The sequence below is a fragment of the Spermophilus citellus genome (genome assembly GCF_964194105.1).
Source record: "Spermophilus citellus genome assembly, chromosome: 18".
In the NCBI taxonomy this organism is placed as follows: Eukaryota; Metazoa; Chordata; class Mammalia; order Rodentia; family Sciuridae; genus Spermophilus; species Spermophilus citellus.
The window spans coordinates 22,545,808-22,563,377 of record NC_138200.1 but is presented as its reverse complement, the minus strand read 5'-3'; the positions used below and the strand labels follow the sequence as shown (position 1 = coordinate 22,563,377).

General features: G+C 43.9%; 1 protein-coding gene across 2 annotated transcripts; it reads left to right on the top strand.

Moving 5' to 3' along the window:
* The first annotated feature begins 5,524 nt into the window (after nucleotides 1-5,524).
* Nucleotides 5,525-15,955, top strand: CCNE1 (cyclin E1). 2 transcript variants are annotated; one of them, XM_081274844.1, is made up of 12 exons: nucleotides 5,525-5,804; nucleotides 6,284-6,340; nucleotides 6,449-6,536; nucleotides 6,766-6,825; nucleotides 10,267-10,412; nucleotides 10,531-10,666; nucleotides 13,391-13,537; nucleotides 14,118-14,213; nucleotides 14,382-14,516; nucleotides 14,624-14,735; nucleotides 14,833-14,990; nucleotides 15,297-15,955. In XM_081274844.1, exons 2-12 carry the CDS (start codon nucleotides 6,318-6,320, stop codon nucleotides 15,417-15,419), a joined length of 1,224 nt encoding a protein of 407 aa, XP_081130970.1. In that variant the 5' UTR covers nucleotides 5,525-5,804; nucleotides 6,284-6,317; the 3' UTR covers nucleotides 15,420-15,955. The 2 variants fall into 2 exon arrangements, with proteins under 2 accessions (XP_081130970.1, XP_081130969.1); XM_081274843.1 differs by having other exon boundaries at nucleotides 5,528-5,804; nucleotides 6,757-6,825.
* The last annotated feature ends 1,615 nt before the right edge of the window (nucleotides 15,956-17,570 follow it).

Sequence of the window (17,570 nt, the reverse complement as noted above, 5' to 3'; positions counted from 1 at the left end):
CACTCTCTGCCTCACGTTGTTCTGTCTTTAGATATAAACATCTTGATACTTTCCTTCTCCTTGTGGCTAGTAATGCTGGTTTTCCATTTAGGGTAGGGATAGGAGATTTTCCTTTTCAAACAAATGGATAGAAATGGAAAATATAATTTGTAGTGCAAGGTCGAAGGTGGAGAGGCCCTCAGAGCGCATGAGAAGGGAGGGTGGTGGTAGGAGGCAGGGAAGCCCTGGCCCTGAGTGTGGAATCTCCTTTGTGTCCCTAATATCAGCAAAAGAATGTGCCCTGGGCTCAGCTTCACGTACCCAGACTCCTTGGCTTCCTATCACCACCACCGAGAAAAGGTTTTCTGTAGTTCTCACCTTTGCCCCCTATCCGTTCATCCATCCATTTATTTACTTAGCAAATCTGGCTTTCCAGAACCTGGGCTGGGCTCTGGGAATGCTCAGGCTGCTAGGCCTTGGATACTTCCAATCTGACCCCTTCTCTTGTTTCTTCTATTCTGACCCTCTCTCATCCAGGACCCTACTTTGCAGGCACTGAGTCAGCCCCGAATTCCCAGGTGGAGTTTCGAGGTCACATTACCACAGTGGCCAAGTTGTTACCTAGTACAGACAAGGGATGAAGCTGCTTCACCCAGAGGGCAGCCTCATGCTGTGGCTGTGCACAGATGTGGGCTCAACTTTGCCAAATTATACTACTGTACAATGAGCCAGAAACTCTCCTGTGTACAGGAATTTAATTTTTTGCTAATTCTCTGAGGGCTGCTAGTGTCTGAAACTTTTTCCCAGTAGTATTTTAGATAAATCCTGCTTGTTTAGTGTTCAATTTGCCCCCAACTAATATAAAATGTTCCTCAAATTCCCTGTAGGGCAGGACCAGACAGGTCCACCCTGATCCACTGGTGCTTAACCCCTGGGAAGCCACATGGTACTCCTCAGGATGCCAGGTCAATTCATAAGTGGATTACTATGTGACTGACACACATGAGTGACTGAGGGCTGCTTCCAGGGAAGTCAGGATTCCTGGGGCATTGAAACAAGGAACCTAATGTTCACTCCCACACCTAGGCTTGGCAACCCTACAACCACGTGTCAGTGGCTTTACAGATCTTGTAGCCAAGGACCTATGTGGGCCTGGGGGCCACTAAGAGGCTAAGGGGTGAGTACGAATGGGCCTGCCCCAGGCTAGACAAAGTTTGACAGTTTCTCAACTTTTGACTCACCCATGACATCCAGGATTCTTGGTTGCAAATTATGAGAAAATCCAATCTCATCTGAATAAGCCAGTACATGAAAATAATTCAATGGTTCCAGTATCCAAAAAGTTTCTAGTTATCCAGTCTTAGGCATGATTGGATACAGGGCCTCAATAGATCAGAAGCCTGCCTCCCAGCACCTCTGGCTCTGCTCTCCAGGAAGAACTTCCCTCTAAAGCAGGTCAACTTATGTGGCAAGATGGCCTCATGGCTCCAGGCCCACTTCCAGTCAGCCTAGCAACTCCTGAGGATTGTCATTGGCCTGGCTTGGACCATATGCCTGTGCTTAAACCAATCATATAGCCAGGAATGTGGGGCTCTGATTGGCCAAGTCCCTCTCTCCCATCAAAGTGCAGAGGGTGTTGCTTAGAGAAAAATGTTGATCCCTGACCAGAAGGGAGATGCCAGAGCCTTCTCCCTCCAAGCCCCTCCTCTGTTTTGCAGCTGTGCCTGTCTTCAGAAACCCAAAAGGAGGATATTTAAATTAGAGCTGGGGATATGGTGGTCGAACAAAAAACAAAGCACTCTTGTGCCTTTGCCCATACTGAGGGAGCAGCTTGTTGCTGCAGATCTGGCCCCACCAATACCCCTGACCTGGTCACACATGCCCCTACTTCTAGAAATGTCTTCAAATCAGTCTCTGTTCCAGGCAACCCTGAGTTTAGCACAGAATTCATAAATGTCAGCTGCCATTGTTGTTCTATTAAATTCTAAATTTAGAGACCAATTTTAATTTTCACTGGCATTTTTTATTGATTACAGCATTCAGAATAAAGAAAGGTTGACTGAGATTGCTCCCCAGTATGAGAGGAATTTAGGCCTGAGCTATAACCATTCATTGGTCTGCAGTCTCCCTGCCCCGGAGCCCATACACAGCAGTGAGCATGATATAAGCAGTAACCACGCCCGGGAGAGCACGTATTTGGGCCCTTTGCTCTGGCTGGCCTGGCAGGCTTGTGCAGACAGATTTCCTGGGCTGAGGGAGGACAGGAGCCAAGCCTCTGGGGCTTTCCCACACTCGGGTTCCCCAGCACTGGGCTGCAGCTACTCTGTTTGACAACCTGATCGTGTTTATCCTGCCTGGTCCCCACATGATGGCTCGCACTGGCCCCTCTTTTAGTTTTCCCATGTGTAGCCTCACAAGGTGCCCCTCCTTTGTCTCCTTCAGGCTGCCCAAGAGCAAAACCTCTCAGCCCCACTATTAGACATAGTCTTCACCTTTTATGCTCAGCCTTCTCTGCAGCAGAGCTTTTAACTTTCTGTTAAGATGCCCTTGAAGAGCTGGTAAAAGTTATGCAAGTATGCCCAATAACGTGCATACAGGCCCATCGACAGGATTGCATTGTCTGCAGGCAGCTTTCTGGGTCCCTGAAGCACCATGTTAAGGAATCCTATCGGGGAAGAACTTCCCCTTTGAAGTACTCATGCTCTTACTTCTCCAGGACCTTTATATTCAGTCCTTACTTCTTTCCTTATTCCTCCACCATCATCAGGGCTTGGGTCACATATGACGCTAAGTGAAGGCCCCCCCCCAACTTCCTATGTGAATGGCAGTGAACACATATTGAGCATTTAAGTATGTGCCAGGTACTGTTGCAAGTGCATTGTGGGTATTAATACATTTACTTTTCACTGTACTAATTCATCTGCATTATCTCACTTAATCTTCATAGTGACTAGGAAGTAACCACCACTCAGATGAAAACATAAAACAGGTTTAGTGCCCAGAAGTTTCCCGTGTGTACCCCCATGTTATTACCACTTTGCTTCAGAAGCAACTACTGTTCCAATGACCAGTCACCATAATTTTTCTTTTTTTGTTGTTTCTCTTTCCTCTCTCTTTCCCATGGTGATGGGAATTGAACCCAGGGCCTTGTGCATGTTAAACATGTGTTCTACCACTGAAACACATTTCCAGCCCAATTTTCCTTTTCATAAACTTCAAATAAATGTAAACTTCATACACATGTGCCTAGCTTCTTGTGCTCAACATTATATGAGATTCATTTGTGTTTCAGTGATTTGTATCTTTATAGTATTCCACTAAATGAATACAACAAAATTTATTTATCCACTTTATTATTTATAGAAATGTCAGCTCAGATCTGGGGTATCTGGAACTCTCACTCTTTTCTGATGAGAGTATACATTGCTACAGCTATTAAAGAAGACTCCCTTTTCAATAAGTTACAATAACTCATTTATTGTGGGCCAGGCACTGTGCTTAATTCATCTCACTTAATCCTCATAGTGACTAGGAAGTAGATAGTTGTCATCTGTGAGATGGGAATCAAGGTATCAATGTAATTAATTATTGTGAAGTTTAACTGAGATGACACTTTGAAGGGCTTAATCCAAAGCTGTCATTTTGAAAATGCTACCAATACCTGTTATTGTTACTACCAAGGAGCACAGGGTTGGGAGTTCAGGATCTTGGGTTTCATGCCTATATAAGATGTCTTAAGCAAGTCATCTTTGCAGCCTTGGCCTTAGAGTGCCGGCACCTAAGCCAATATCCTATTCAGGACCTCTGGGGATGACATAAGCTTCTCTTCAATAAACCCTAAGCAATGACTGTCTTATTCAATGAAGACAGTCATGGAAGGAGACAAGACCAAGACTGTAAATGAGGAGGAGGCTTGGAGGTTTTCAAAGCCCTGTTACATACTTTCTCTAGAAGTTGAGTACAGAAGGTACTTGCAAATGATGATCAATTAATACCTGCTTCTCACTAGCTTGTAAGCTCCACAGAGCATGGTCAGTGTTTTCAGTCACTCATTCACAAATACCAGTGTAGCCAGTTGTGGTGGACTGTTCCATAATCCTGGTGGTTCAGGAGGCTAAGGCAGTAGGATCCCAAGTTCCATACCAGACTCAGCAACTCAGCAAGGACAGAAGCAATTTAAAGGCACTCTGTCTCAAAATAAAATACAAAAAGGGTTGGGAATGTGGCTCAGTGGTTAAGCACCCCTGGCTTCACTCGCTGGTACCAAAATAAAAAATACGATCGAAGTGTTCCCTTTCCTCCTCAGATGTCAAGATCTGAGGAATACAGCAGTGAACTAGACAGGTGAGGCAAGGAGCGAGACAAGGAAATAAAGCAAGAAACATGGTGGCAAGTGCCGTGAAGAGGTCAGTGGAGAGGAACTCCTGGGGAGAGTCGTGTTTTAGATGAAGGGGTCACCAAAGACTTTGAAGTTTACAGGATGAGCAACTCAAATGGGTCAAAAAGGAACTGACAAGCTCCAAGGCCCAGAGGTGAGAAACAGAAGGTGGGGGGAGAGAGGGCAGGGTTCAAGACCAGGTCTGAGGCCAGTGAGGCGAGTATCCATGGAGCCTTGTACCCCAGAATGATGCATGTGTATTTGATCTTAAGGTTGATGAGAAACAACTGGGAGGTTTTAAGCGAGAGATGGTTGCACGGGGATCCTAGTGTCAGAAGGGTCTTTTGATGCTTAAGGTGGAGGGGGGGTGGGTTGCGGAAGAGAGACGTGTAAAGGAAGCAGAATGTGAATAGTTTGAATGATGAATGAATGCACTAATAAGATGAATGGACACGCAGCCAGGAATAACAACTGGCCCACAGGAGGTCACAGACTCAGCGGCTTGAAGCCCAGGCACCAGGCACTGTGACCTTGGGGACATCCACGCCCCGCACTCAAGGCCGGGAACTCTGCGTCTCAGGGGCGGGGAGGACGTGCTAGGAGGGCAGTGCGCGCGCGCGCGCGCGCGAGGCAGACGGACGACCGGTTTTCCGCTCCGGGGTTCTCTCGTGCATCAGTCCGGCCAGGACCACCCAGCCGGGTCCCGAACCCTCGCAGCCAGCGGTGTTTACATTCCACCCGCGCCGGCCACGCGGCTCTCTGCAGCCGCAGCACCAGTGGGCTCCGCCCCTCGGCCCGCCCCTCCGCGCAGCTCCCGCCAGACTTCTCCCGCGTCCGGCCCCGGCACGGCCCCGCCCCCGACCGCGCGCGCTGGCCGGCCCGCTCGCTCTCCCGCGTCCCACCCCGCGCAGGCCCCGCCACAGCCTTGTGGTCCCGCCCACCACGTCCCGCGTCCTGTCCCTCCGGCGCGCAGGCCCTGTCATTTAACCCCGCCCCTGCGCGGGTTCCGCCGTAGGACCCGCCCCAGAGACTCCGCCCCTGGGATGGCCCCGCCCCCGATCTGGCCCCGCCCCCAGCGGCCCTGAGCGCCTCGCTGGCCTGCGCCGAGGCGGGGGCGGTCCTGAGGGCGGTGGCTGGGCGGGCCCTAGCCCTGGGGCTGCCGCTGAGGGGCTCCGAGCCCGGGCGGGGCGGGGCAGAGGTGGCTGGGAGGCGCGAGGGCGGGCCGGGGCCGGTTCCGCGCGCAGGGATTTTTAAATGTCCCGCTCTAAGCCGGGCGCAGGAGCAGCCGGCTCGGCAGCCAAAGCGGTGTAGGGGGCAGGCGCGGATCCCGCCACCGCCGCGCGCTCGGCCCGCCGCCGCCTGCCGCCTCCCGCCTCCCGGCTTCCCGCTCGCCTCCGGCCTCCTGCCTCGGCTCGTGCGCGCCTGCCTACCGCGGAGACCGCTTCGGGTAAGGCCCCGCTGCGGACTGCGGAGACAGGCGCCTCGGGCGGAGACTCCCAGAGCACCCGGGTCGGGCCGGGTCGGGCCGGGAGTGGGGGTGGGGCGAGGCCGGGTCGCCGGGTCTTCTGGTCACGGAGGCGTCAGCGCGGGGTGCCCCGGGTAGGGTGGCTCAGAGACGGGTAGGAGAGGTGTGGAAGGAAAGACTGAGGCAGCCCCGGCCCAAAGGGAGAAGATGGGACTGAAAGGTTTCGGGGGTCGTCTGGACCCCCATCTCCACTATGGGTTCGGACCCGAAGTCTCGGGCTGCTGGCGGCGCCGCGGGTGACAGGCCACCCCGGGCCCATCGGCCATTTTCCCGACCGGCCCGGGAGGCTCCCGCCGCCGTCCGCGCGGGAGGGGGGAGGGGTACCCGGGGCAGGCCCGCGGGACCTGGCCCCCTCTGCCCGCCGGTGGTCTTCACCCCGCTGCCCGCTTCGTGCCCCCCAGGTCTGAAGTCGTAGCCAGAGCCAGAGCCTGCGCCATGCCAAGGGAAAGGAAGGAGAGGTGAGTGGCCTGGCTGCAGCGAAGGGTAGGGTGTGCAGCCGTGGGGGAGGGGCTGGTTAAGATTTGGGGAGAACTCACCTCAATTTCTTTGCCACCATGGCTTTGCAGAGATGGGAACGAACGGGACCCTATGAAAGAAGAAGGTGGCACTGACTTCTCTGTTCGCTCCAGGAAAAGGAAGGCAAATGTGGCCGTTGTGAGTACAAAGGGGACAGATTGGAGATTATAACCCCCCCATCTTACCTGGGTACCAGACATGGGTCTGCACACATACCTATTGATGGGACTTGGTGCGTGTGTGGGGGGGTGGTCACTGCCAGAAATGGTACTCATAATCAACTCCCCTCCCCTTCTCTCTTTTTTTTTTCTTTGGGTTGTTCTGAGTTTCTTGGGGATTGTGGATTGTTTTATGTTAGTTTTTGCAGGATCCAGATGAAGAAATTGCCAAAATTGACAAGACTGTGAGAGACCAGTGTGGCAGTCAGGTAGGTGGCCTCCCATTAGGCCTCATGGAGGGCCTCCAGCTCTCCTGGGTCCAGCTGGGTTTTAGACTTTCTTGTCTCCTGTTGAAGATACTGGTTTAGAGTTGGTTTCTCTAATTAGAGCCACAGTCCACATGGTTGAGTACTGTGACTGTCAGTGCACACTGGCCTTTGCTAGCCTTGAGATTCCAGGAAGGGCTTGTGTGTCTTGATGGCTCTCTCTGAGGTTGCAGATATGTGCTAACACCTAGAAGAACCAGAGTGCACATCAAATAACTCCTTTTTCCCATGAGGAAACTGGGATTCAATTAGAGGAAGAAAGCAACCCAGAGTCTGTAAGCAAGTGAGAAGCAAAGTTGGGCCTACAATCTTGTTTCTAATGGCTAGTGAACTGGGTGGGGTAGGGCTCCTGTGTGTTGTCCTCTTCTTCCCCATCCACACCTGTGCAGTTTTGTTTTGTTTTTTTGTTTTTTGTAATGGTGCTTTAGTACTTCTCATTTCCTTTAAGTCAAGTTTCAAAGTTTTACCCCTTTTGTGGCCCTGAATGTTCCTCCAGCCCATTCAGCAATCCCCCCACATGGATCAGTTCTGTTGGGCTTAACCTGGCTTCAGCAAGAGTATTAGTGGAACGTTCTGGGTAATGGTCTGTGTGTCAACTCATTTTTTTATTGACTACTCCATTTCTCTTGCCCCTCCTTATGGAGTTCCTGCCAAATTTCCTGTATGCCGTGTGATATCATTGTAAACATCAGAAGTTCCTTGCAGAAAGAGCTTGTATTATCTCTTTACCTCCAGAAATGGCTGGAGTCTGCAGTTAGGGCTCCAATGGGGGAAGCAGACTATCTCCAAACTAGCTAGTCAGGCCTTCTGCCTCTATCACAGATAAAAAGCTGAGCAGGAACAGTACTTGACCTGAGTGTGGCAGTAGTCCCAATAAGGTTTGCAGTGGACACACATCACTTTGTAAAGCAGTGAGCAATAGCCATGGTAGCTGGTCTGAAAGAGCGAAGTGCTTCAAAGTGATGGGCCATGTTGTTTGTAATAGCAGTTGTTACTATATATAATACCCTAGTTAAAAGCATCTCTGGGAAAGACCACTGAATATTGAATAAGGAGTTGATTTCTGTCTCTGTTAAAAGAAATGCTTCTCTGCAGGAAAGGAAATAAGACAGTCATCCAAAGTCATTTCTTCTTTTTCTCCCCTTAAAAGAGCCTTCAAATCAAGCAGGTTGATTTTTGTGGGTATTATAAAATGAATCCCTGCTTTGTGAAATTCAAGATTGTTTCTTTTCTCCAGCTGTGTTTTGAATAGAAATTTCCAAGATGAAGCAAACCCATCCATATATTGACTTGGAGTTTCTGTTCTCATTGGCATTTCTGTTCTCAATATATAACTTGAACATTGTTTAAGTGCCTCAGATAGGACTGTGGCATTGTATCTGGGTGGCTGAGAGGTGATAACTGTGATGCATGAACAGCCATGTCATTTGTCCCAGGAAGGCATTTTCATGGTTGTCCACAAATTAATCAATAGTTTCTGCACATCTTAGAGAATAGATGGTATCTTGAAAATTATCCACCTATTTATGGAGCATTTTTGTTTTTTCTCTGTAAAGATTTCATGAAGCTAGAATTGGGGGGTTCAACAGATTTTTTGCCTATTAATTAAGAAGATTTTTCTCAGCCTACTATAACAGATTTGAGCTAGTAGAAGCCATTGTGCCTTTGTACTTCCTCAAGACCACATGGAACTTTTGGTGATTCTTACCTTAGGCCATTCTTAATGAACAGAGTGCCCTTTTACCTAAAATCTATTTCACATGTCCATTTTGTTTAATTTTCACATAAGACCCAACTTTTTTGTTTGAAATGGAATCCTGGACTATTAGTTATTTCTCAGAAAATTTTGCAGAAATAAAGTTAAGTAGTTAGCAATAGTCACAGTTGGTCTCTTGCTGTTGTCCTATTCTTTCCTAACTAAAGTCAGACTGATCTTGCTTCCTTTGAAACTTGGTATACACTAAAGGTGAAGGACATTGATTTAATTATTCTGACTCATCCACTGGCTCTTAAAAAGGCCACCTTTGGAAGCCATTTGTCTGCTTGTGGTACACCTAATTTGTCTACGAACTACAGGTTGGGAACTGCTACTGGTTAGTTTTATCTGCACTCAGAAGTGCCAGCCATCTGGCCTAGGAGGGTGACACCCAACTTGTGCCTTCAGAACTAGAATTCATTCTTGAACAGTTGTAATGTGAATCTTTAGTCAAGGAAATGCTACCAACATATGATACTAGAACCAAAAGGAAGTTGCCTTTCTTTCGCAGCTGTTGGCAGGAGCTGTCATGGATAATTTGCATGCCCAATTGTTTCTGCATTGAGTGGGGAAGAGCTTTATCCAGCTTTGCCCTTCTCACTAGACAAAGCATTTGGGTTTGCTCTGAAGATGGCCTGTTGCTGTGGCAGCCACTGTATTGAACATGTATTGAACAACTGTAATGATAGGACTGTGGCATTATATCTGGGTGGCAGAGAGGTGATAACTCTCAGCCACCCAGATACAACATAGGTTGTCTTCAAGGGAGCACTTAGAGCAGAGTTTCCATGTTCATTACAGTTGTTCCAGGTGTCTATTTTGTTCTCTAGTCAACATAATGATCTCTCTGTTTTAAAAAAATGACAAGTGGCTCAGATAGTACTTCCATGCTAGCAGGATTGTCACCTGCCTAATATCTTCAGTTACAATTTTACAACTTTAAAAATTAAAATAATTCTTTTTATAGTAGGATGGTAAATAGTGACTTAAAAAAGAAAATATTCCAAATGGCAAAATGATCTTATTCTTTTCCAAATACTGAAATTTCTGAAATCTTTCAAATAAAAGCATACTGTTTGGGTTCTTAATGATAATTCATTCATCAGATATTTGAGTCTGACTGCAAGGATCTGAGGGTAGGATTCAAAGGTCTAGGTTCTCTCTCCATGGACTTCGTATGACCTGTGACCATTGCTTGATTTGGTTTTAACTAGGTGGCTGATTTTTTGAGTTGGGGAAAACAAAAAGTTTGTCTGATATATTTGGCTAGTCTTTTTTTGTAATGTCAGAGCTATTTGCCTGTATCTTACCTCTTCCATGTCCATTTTGCTGCTCAAGCACCTCAGTTGAGGGGTGATAAATGTAAATGCTACTGATTTCTTAGCTTCCTTAGGAATTTACTGCATGGACTTCTACGCTAGTGACGGAAATGAAATGAAAGCTGGGAGTCATTACCCTCTTTTACTTGTCCATGCCATATTCATCTTAACTTAGATCAGAATATTTAGTCCTGGATATTATTCTTCAGTGTGGTGATATTTTCTGAAGTACTGGTTAATCTACAAATCCATGAATGTAAAAACAGCTAGTTTACATCAAACATTTTAAAATGTGTTTTTCAATTACAGCCTTGGGACAATAATACAGTATGTGCAAATCCCTGCTCCTTGATCCCCACACCTGACAAAGAGGAGGATGAGCTGGTATACACAAATTCTACATTTGGGCCTCAGAGATCTACACCATCCAGAGCCTCACCACTTCCTTTACTGAAGTAAGTGCTGACTTTGCTACATGACTTCCAACCTCTACTCCACTTATTAGTCCTCCTTAGTGTGGATGCATACTGACGCTTGTGTGGGGTTTTGTTTTGTTTTGTTTTTTTTCTGTAGCTGGGCAAATAGAGAGGAGGTTTGGAAAATCATGCTAAACAAGGAAAAGATGTACTTAAGGGATGAGCACTTTTTGCAGCGACACCCTCTTCTGCAGCCTAAAATGCGAGCAATTCTTCTGGATTGGTTAATGGAGGTGAGCTCAGGTCTTCCCATTCACTGGACTCATTGGTCATTTCTAGATCCTTCTTTGCTATTAAGCTATCTGTGTGTGCTTGATTCCATTGATATATTCGATATCTCAGAAGCTTTCCTGGTATATTTAGTATAGCAGTCTAAACTTTTTACTTGCTTTTTTTTTTGGTATGGGGGGAGGGGATTGATCCCTGCAGCGCTTAACCATTGAGCCACATCCCCAGTCCTTTTTTATATATTATTAGAGACAGGGTCTTGCCGAGTTGCTTAAGGCCTCACTAAGTTGCTGAGGCTAGCTTTGAACTTGAGATCCTCCTGCTTCAGTCTCTCGAGTCTCTGGGATTACAGGTATGAGCCACTACACCTGGCTTTACTCGCATTCTTATAAGAATTTCTAAGATCTCTTTATCCTGCAGGTATTTTAAAGTTGGCATCAAATTTTTTCCATCAAAGTTAAATAGTTGCAAAGACTTTATTTTCCAATAAATTGTAAATATTGATATTTGAGCTCTGTTCATTAAATTGCTTTTAAATGTATCTACTGGAATGCAGGTATCAGCTATTTGATAGCCACTATCATAACTTGTAAAAATATATGAACAAGCTTATCTTTAATAGTCAAATTTCACATTGTTCCCTTTTAAATTCCAGAAGTCCATTTTTCTTTCCTCATAGAACAATTTCCTAACAGACCATACTGTTCTAATTGATAACACTGTCATACTTCTGCAACAACTGGTCAAAACAACAAGTATTACAAATCAGCAAGATAATCATTTAATATAAATATATAATCATTTAATCATTTAAATATAAAAAGTGAAATTTTATTGGCAGTGCACCTCTTACTGGGATGCACTGCAAATAACTTCCTTGCTTAAGGGAGGCTTGATGGCTACTCAAATACTTGGGTAGATGAGAAGTGTTTTTCTTCTGAGAAATGGGAGGACCCTCTCAGGCACATCTACTTTATGAAAGAGAACATGTAGAAGTTGAGTGTCTAACTATTCCCTATAAATGTGTTAACACTGTCATACTGTATATCCTGTAGAAGGTCAGCATTCTCCAGGGTATGCAAACCACAGTTGTTAGACCTAGAATGAAATTCCCTGCTGCCACTTACCATCTAGGTGCTTAAGTCCAGCAAGTCACCTGAGTCTCAGTTTTCTCATCTGTAATATTTTCTAGCAATATTTTCTTGCAGAGTTTGTGCAGATTAGAAATGATGTACATAAAGGTTTTTTTTAATCATTCTTAATTTGTGTTCTTCATTGGCCCCTAAGAATGTCAACATTTTTTTTTTTTTTTTTTTTTTGTAGTAGATTCTTTAGAAGGCCTACTTTTTTAAAGTACAGGTCTTGCAGCTGCCCACTATGGACTTACCATGTCACAATGACCTTCTGTGCCCTTTATAACATTTTATAATTTCTGGAAGTGTTGGATATAATAAGTGTGAATCTTTTAGGTTGTAATTTATTATAAAAGTGTTGAAATTGAGGACTGGGGAAGTAGCTCAGTGGTGGAGTTCTTGACTGGCATGTGTGAAGCCCTGGATTCGGTCCCCATCACCATGACAAAAAATTTGACTGAGAGGTTCTCTTTTAAATGTAATTAATGCCATTATGTTTTGAAGGACAGATTTTATAAATAGCTATATATGGCTTAATCTGAACTTTAGAAATCATCTATGGTGATTGATAGAATTTTCTAGCAGAATTTTGTATATTTTTCTCTGGCACCTTTCTACATGTTAACCCCAACAGTTGCAGTTACAGGAGATAGCCTGTTGGTGAGTGGCAGTGGTGGTATTGGAGTTTCACGTGCATAATCATACTTTTGGTGTTGGTACTGAGTTGAAGACTAATATTTTCTTGGTCCCTTTTTAATTCCATCTTGTATACTGTTTCACCAGATACTCAATTATGAGAGGTAGGCAGAATAGGTATTGTCCTAATTTTATAGTGAAATAAATGTGTTTGTTTAAGGTAGAGCCTAAATTATAACCTAGGTCTCTGAATCTTTTTAATGCTTTTAACAAAGTTTTTGCCTCTTATGATTTATAGTGTTTGGGGCATGTTGTAGTCTTTAAATAAATTTGAGTTCCAACTTTTAAACTTTTTTACTGGTATCATTTAGTTATAAAGAACTATTGCAGTTCTTTCCTTAAATTGACTTATCATGAAACTTATAAAGGGGGACAACATTTTTGAGAAAATTCATAAATTTGATTTTTTTATCTTATTTCATGAGAATTCTGCTTTCAGCCAGGTGTAGTGGTACACACCTGTAATCCCAGTGACTCAGGAGGCTGAGACAGGAGGATTGCATGCTCAAGGCCAGCTGGCCAACTAAGTGAGACCCTCTTTTTAAAAAGGGCTGGGGATGTGGCTCAGTGGTAGGGCACCCTTGGGTTCAATCCCTAGTACTACAAAAAGAAAAAAGAAAAAAATGCCTGCTCTCACCAGGCTTTAAGCCTGTCTTCCTTCTCTGGTCTACACACACTTGCTTTTACTACTACACAGATCACAGAAACTTAATCCTTATATCTGCACCCAAGTTTGTCTTTGTACATGTGCTTAGGCACAAACAAGGTAACAGTCCTCTCAGAAAAGCAAAGTTATTCTTATCGCTCTTGGTCTGATTATGTTGTCTTTTACCAAAACTCAGGGCAAGATTTTTTTTTCCCCTGAGTAACTGTTATAAAATTTACTAAATATTTTTTCAGGTGTGTGAAGTCTATAAACTTCACAGGGAGACGTTTTACTTGGCACAAGATTTCTTTGATCGGTATATGGCAACGCAAGAAAATATTGTAAAAACACTTTTACAGCTTATTGGGATTTCAGCTTTATTTATTGCTGCCAAACTTGAGGTAAATAATTTCAAATATTTTATATAATATTTCATTTCTTGAGTTCCTCCTAAGATTAGGAGAAGAGGTCAGCTATTTGTCTGTAATGTATATCCTAAGTTTTTCTAATTTGAAGTCTTCTAAAGTTAAGACAGAAAGATATACAGAAAGACTGAGGACTAATGAAGAGAGGAGAGGAATAAATGTATAATGTATAAAATGTTTGGTTAATTTAGTTACTTTAAGCAAAAAAATTGAATCTTGAACTAAGAAGATAAAAATTTTGGTGTGACAATAGAAGAGTGTTTGAGCCCAACTTCCAGACATGTTAAAGATATTGAGAAGGTGAAAATTTTAAAAATACATTGAGTAAAGTTCTATTAATCACCATATGTATTCATTCATTTATTTAGTGGAGGTTGGAGTTTCATTTTTTTTACAATTAACACATACTCAACTGTTAAACTAGCTCCTGTAGTAATCACATCAGTGTATCATTTTTCCATGCCAGGGTACTAAAAAATAATTTCAGATGCACATTATAAGGTGAAATTATTATGATACTGGATGTTTGCTAATGGTGTCTTTTATTTGCTTTTAGGAAATCTATCCTCCAAAGTTGCACCAATTTGCTTATGTTACAGATGGTGCTTGTTCAGGAGATGAAATTCTTACTATGGAATTAGTGATAATGAAGGTAGGTTACAAGTTATTTCCAGTCATTTTTAAAACACACACATAAGTATTTCTCACATGAAGTTTGAGCACATCTGGTAGGTCGTTAGATGGGCACATTGTGGTGTGGAAAATGGCTACATCTTGAACTTCTTTTCACAACCATTGGTCTCTTTCCTGTTTTCCTTAGGCCCTTAAGTGGCGTTTAAGTCCCTTGACCATTGTGTCCTGGCTGAATGTATACATGCAGGTTGCATATCTAAATGATGTATATGAAGTGCTACTGCCACAATATCCCCAGCAAATCTTTATACAGATTGCAGAGGTAAGTAGCTCCATTGCCTCTAGGGGCTCCTAACCCCACAGCTAGAGTGAAGAACTCTAGAAGTGATGTGTGTGCCCCTCTGTTTCAGCGTTCTTTTCTTCTCATAGCTTTTAGATCTCTGCGTCCTTGATGTTGGCTGCTTAGAATTTCCCTACGGTGTACTTGCTGCTTCTGCCTTGTATCATTTCTCTTCATCTGAATTGATGCAAAAGGTTTCAGGTACGTTAGTTTTCTGGTGAATTCACAAACAAAGTGTATTAAACTTAGACACCAATTGTCAACATCTGGTTGAGCCTATGGTTTCTTTTCATTACAGGGTACCAGTGGTGTGATATAGAGAAGTGTGTCAAGTGGATGGTTCCATTTGCCATGATTATAAGAGAGACAGGAAGTTCCAAACTAAAGCACTTCAGGGGGGTTCCTGCTGAAGATGCCCATAACATACAGACCCACGTCAACAGCTTGGATTTGCTGGTTAGTAATATTTTTGCTCCAGTCCTTCTTGACCAGAGAGAACCTTAAAGCTGCCTGGATAACCTATTCACTTCACTTCCTGCAGCCTTCAGACATCCTAGAAAAATTCCCAATTCTCTTAATTCCTTGAAGAAAATTTCTGGTTTATAGATGCTGTATGTCAGTTATCATGTAGACCATAGACTTTTAGGTGGTTTTTTTGCTGTTTTTCCCCTTCACTCACCTCCTTACCAATAACGTATAGTAAGTGAAACAAAGGATATGTTCTTCCACCTTAACAGTTTTCCCGTTTCTTCTTATCAATAGGACAAAGCCCAAGCAAAGAAAGCCATATTGTCTGAACAAAACAGGATTTCTCCTCCCCCCTCGGGGGTCCTCACCCCACCACAGAGCAGTAAGAAGCAGAGCAGTGAGCAGGAAACAGTGTGACCACCCCAGCATTCTCCACCAAAGACAGTTGTGCGGAAGTGCCTGCTCATAGTTCTCTCCTGTCTACTGCAGTGGAGGCGTGTACTAGCTTTTACAGATATTTAAGTGAAGAGTATCTCTCTTCTGCAACAGAAGTATTTCTGTGATTGGCATTGGACAGGGAGAAGTGTTTTTTATTGAATACTTAGATTTTTTTAAATAAGTGGGTCAAGTACACCAGCCACCTCCAGAACACCAATGAGTGCTCCAGATGCTGCTAAGGAGGGTGATACTTGACTTGATTGACTGTTCACACAAATAACAAAGGCTTGAAGTTGAGGAGTGCCGCTGTTGCTGTTGGTCTCCCCTCGGGTGTTCTGGGTTGCCTCGTGTTCGGTGGAACAGGTGGTTGTGAGCAAGCATTGTGATGCACAGCCTCAACCAGCAGGGCCTGCCCTTTACACATCAGTTGACAGTGTACCATGCCTCTTATGAACTTTTGTTTTGTAAGTGCTGCTATGTCTATCCGTTTTTAATAAAGATAATACTGTCTTTGAGACAGCTGGTTTTATGAGCAGTGTCTGGTAATTAGAAGTTAGAAGTCAACTCAGTGTGGCTATGTCAAGTTCTCTTTTTGACTTCATGCTTCTTGAAGCTTGAATCTTTCTAGAGAAAACATTTAAAATAGGGAGTAAGCTTCAAACACAGCCTTGTCTACCTCTTGAGGCCCTTGGAGCTGGGAGTGAGACTTTTGATTTGGCACTTCTGCAGTTTCCTGCACAGGTGGCCACTCACATCAGGTTCATTAGCCATCAGTGGCAATGGTGCTAAAGTCATTTCCACATCTAGAAGGATTCATAAGTATAATTTCCTCCCTGGGGCTGTTTGAAGGTTGTAAAGAAATCTGTAATTAATACTATACCCTTACCCAGATCTTAACCGAAAGAATAAATGAATTTTATTTGGAGAACTTAACATAGTAGCCTGAAACTGTGCTTCTAAGAAGAAAATGCAAAGTATAATATATGGCTGAAGGTCAGGATATAAAATTGCTCCTTGACTGAGGAACTGACCAAGTGCTTTGCTGATGGTCACTGTCCACCTGAAGGCCTGATGTGTGCTGCCCACATCACTTGTTGATATTCTCAGTCTTGTTTCACTTTCTAACTATGCTTCGATGTGTTGGGGGAAGGGGCATGCACTCAAGGAAAGGTGAATGAGCAAATAAATACTACTTATTTTCAGCCGGTTTTATCTTATTTTGCAAAAATTTAATGTAGAAAGAAAACCAGCCATTTTAAATCTTCGATTTATTCCAAGTTGGAAGGAGACCTTACTTTTTTACATTGATGTGGTTCTGGCAAATTTTAATACAGTTTTCCTAATAAGCACATTAGAAATCCATATATAATGGTATCTAGTCAAACAATGACCACCCACCCCTTGCTAGTTATTTCTTCATCTCAGGTGCTTTTGTCTTAAAAGAAGTGAGCTTTGAACGGTACCATTTGTGACTAGTTGGCAAAATCCTAAAGGTGGTTACTTAGTTTGGCATTTATCTGTAAAATTAGCACTGAAATACATTTCTATTTGCAAAGTTTTATTATAAAATTGAGAGCTTGACAAATGTGAGGTAGCATGGATCTGAAAGCATATCTGAGGTAAATTTTAATTCATAGCTCATAAAGCAAGCCCTTAAAATACAAAGGATGTTATTGAAAACACTGAAATGAGAATGCCTTATATATGAATGGTGCTCTTCTGGAAATCGGGATTTTTTTCAAATTGCAACATTGCCACAGGGAGCTCTTAATCATCTGTGCTAACAGGGTAAATAAAATCCACAGTGATCAATTTCTGTGGCTGTGTCAGAAACCCTAAGAGCCACCAGTAAGTAAAAATCAAGTCTCCCCTCTTGAGAGGAGCTTCCATTTGCTGGTAATCAGTTGGTAGCTACTTTGAGCTTTCTCTGATTGGCTCTATATACTTATTTGCCAGGTCATTTCTGCTATTCAACTAAAACCAACTGAGGTGAGGGAATGCCAACTACACATCAGAGGTGAAATGGCAGGCCAACCCAAGGAAGCAGATGCTATGAGGCCAAGATGTGGCACAGGAAGGACCAAAGAGATGATGTAGGGCCCTTGGTCTGACTTTACAGTTTGGGGCTTA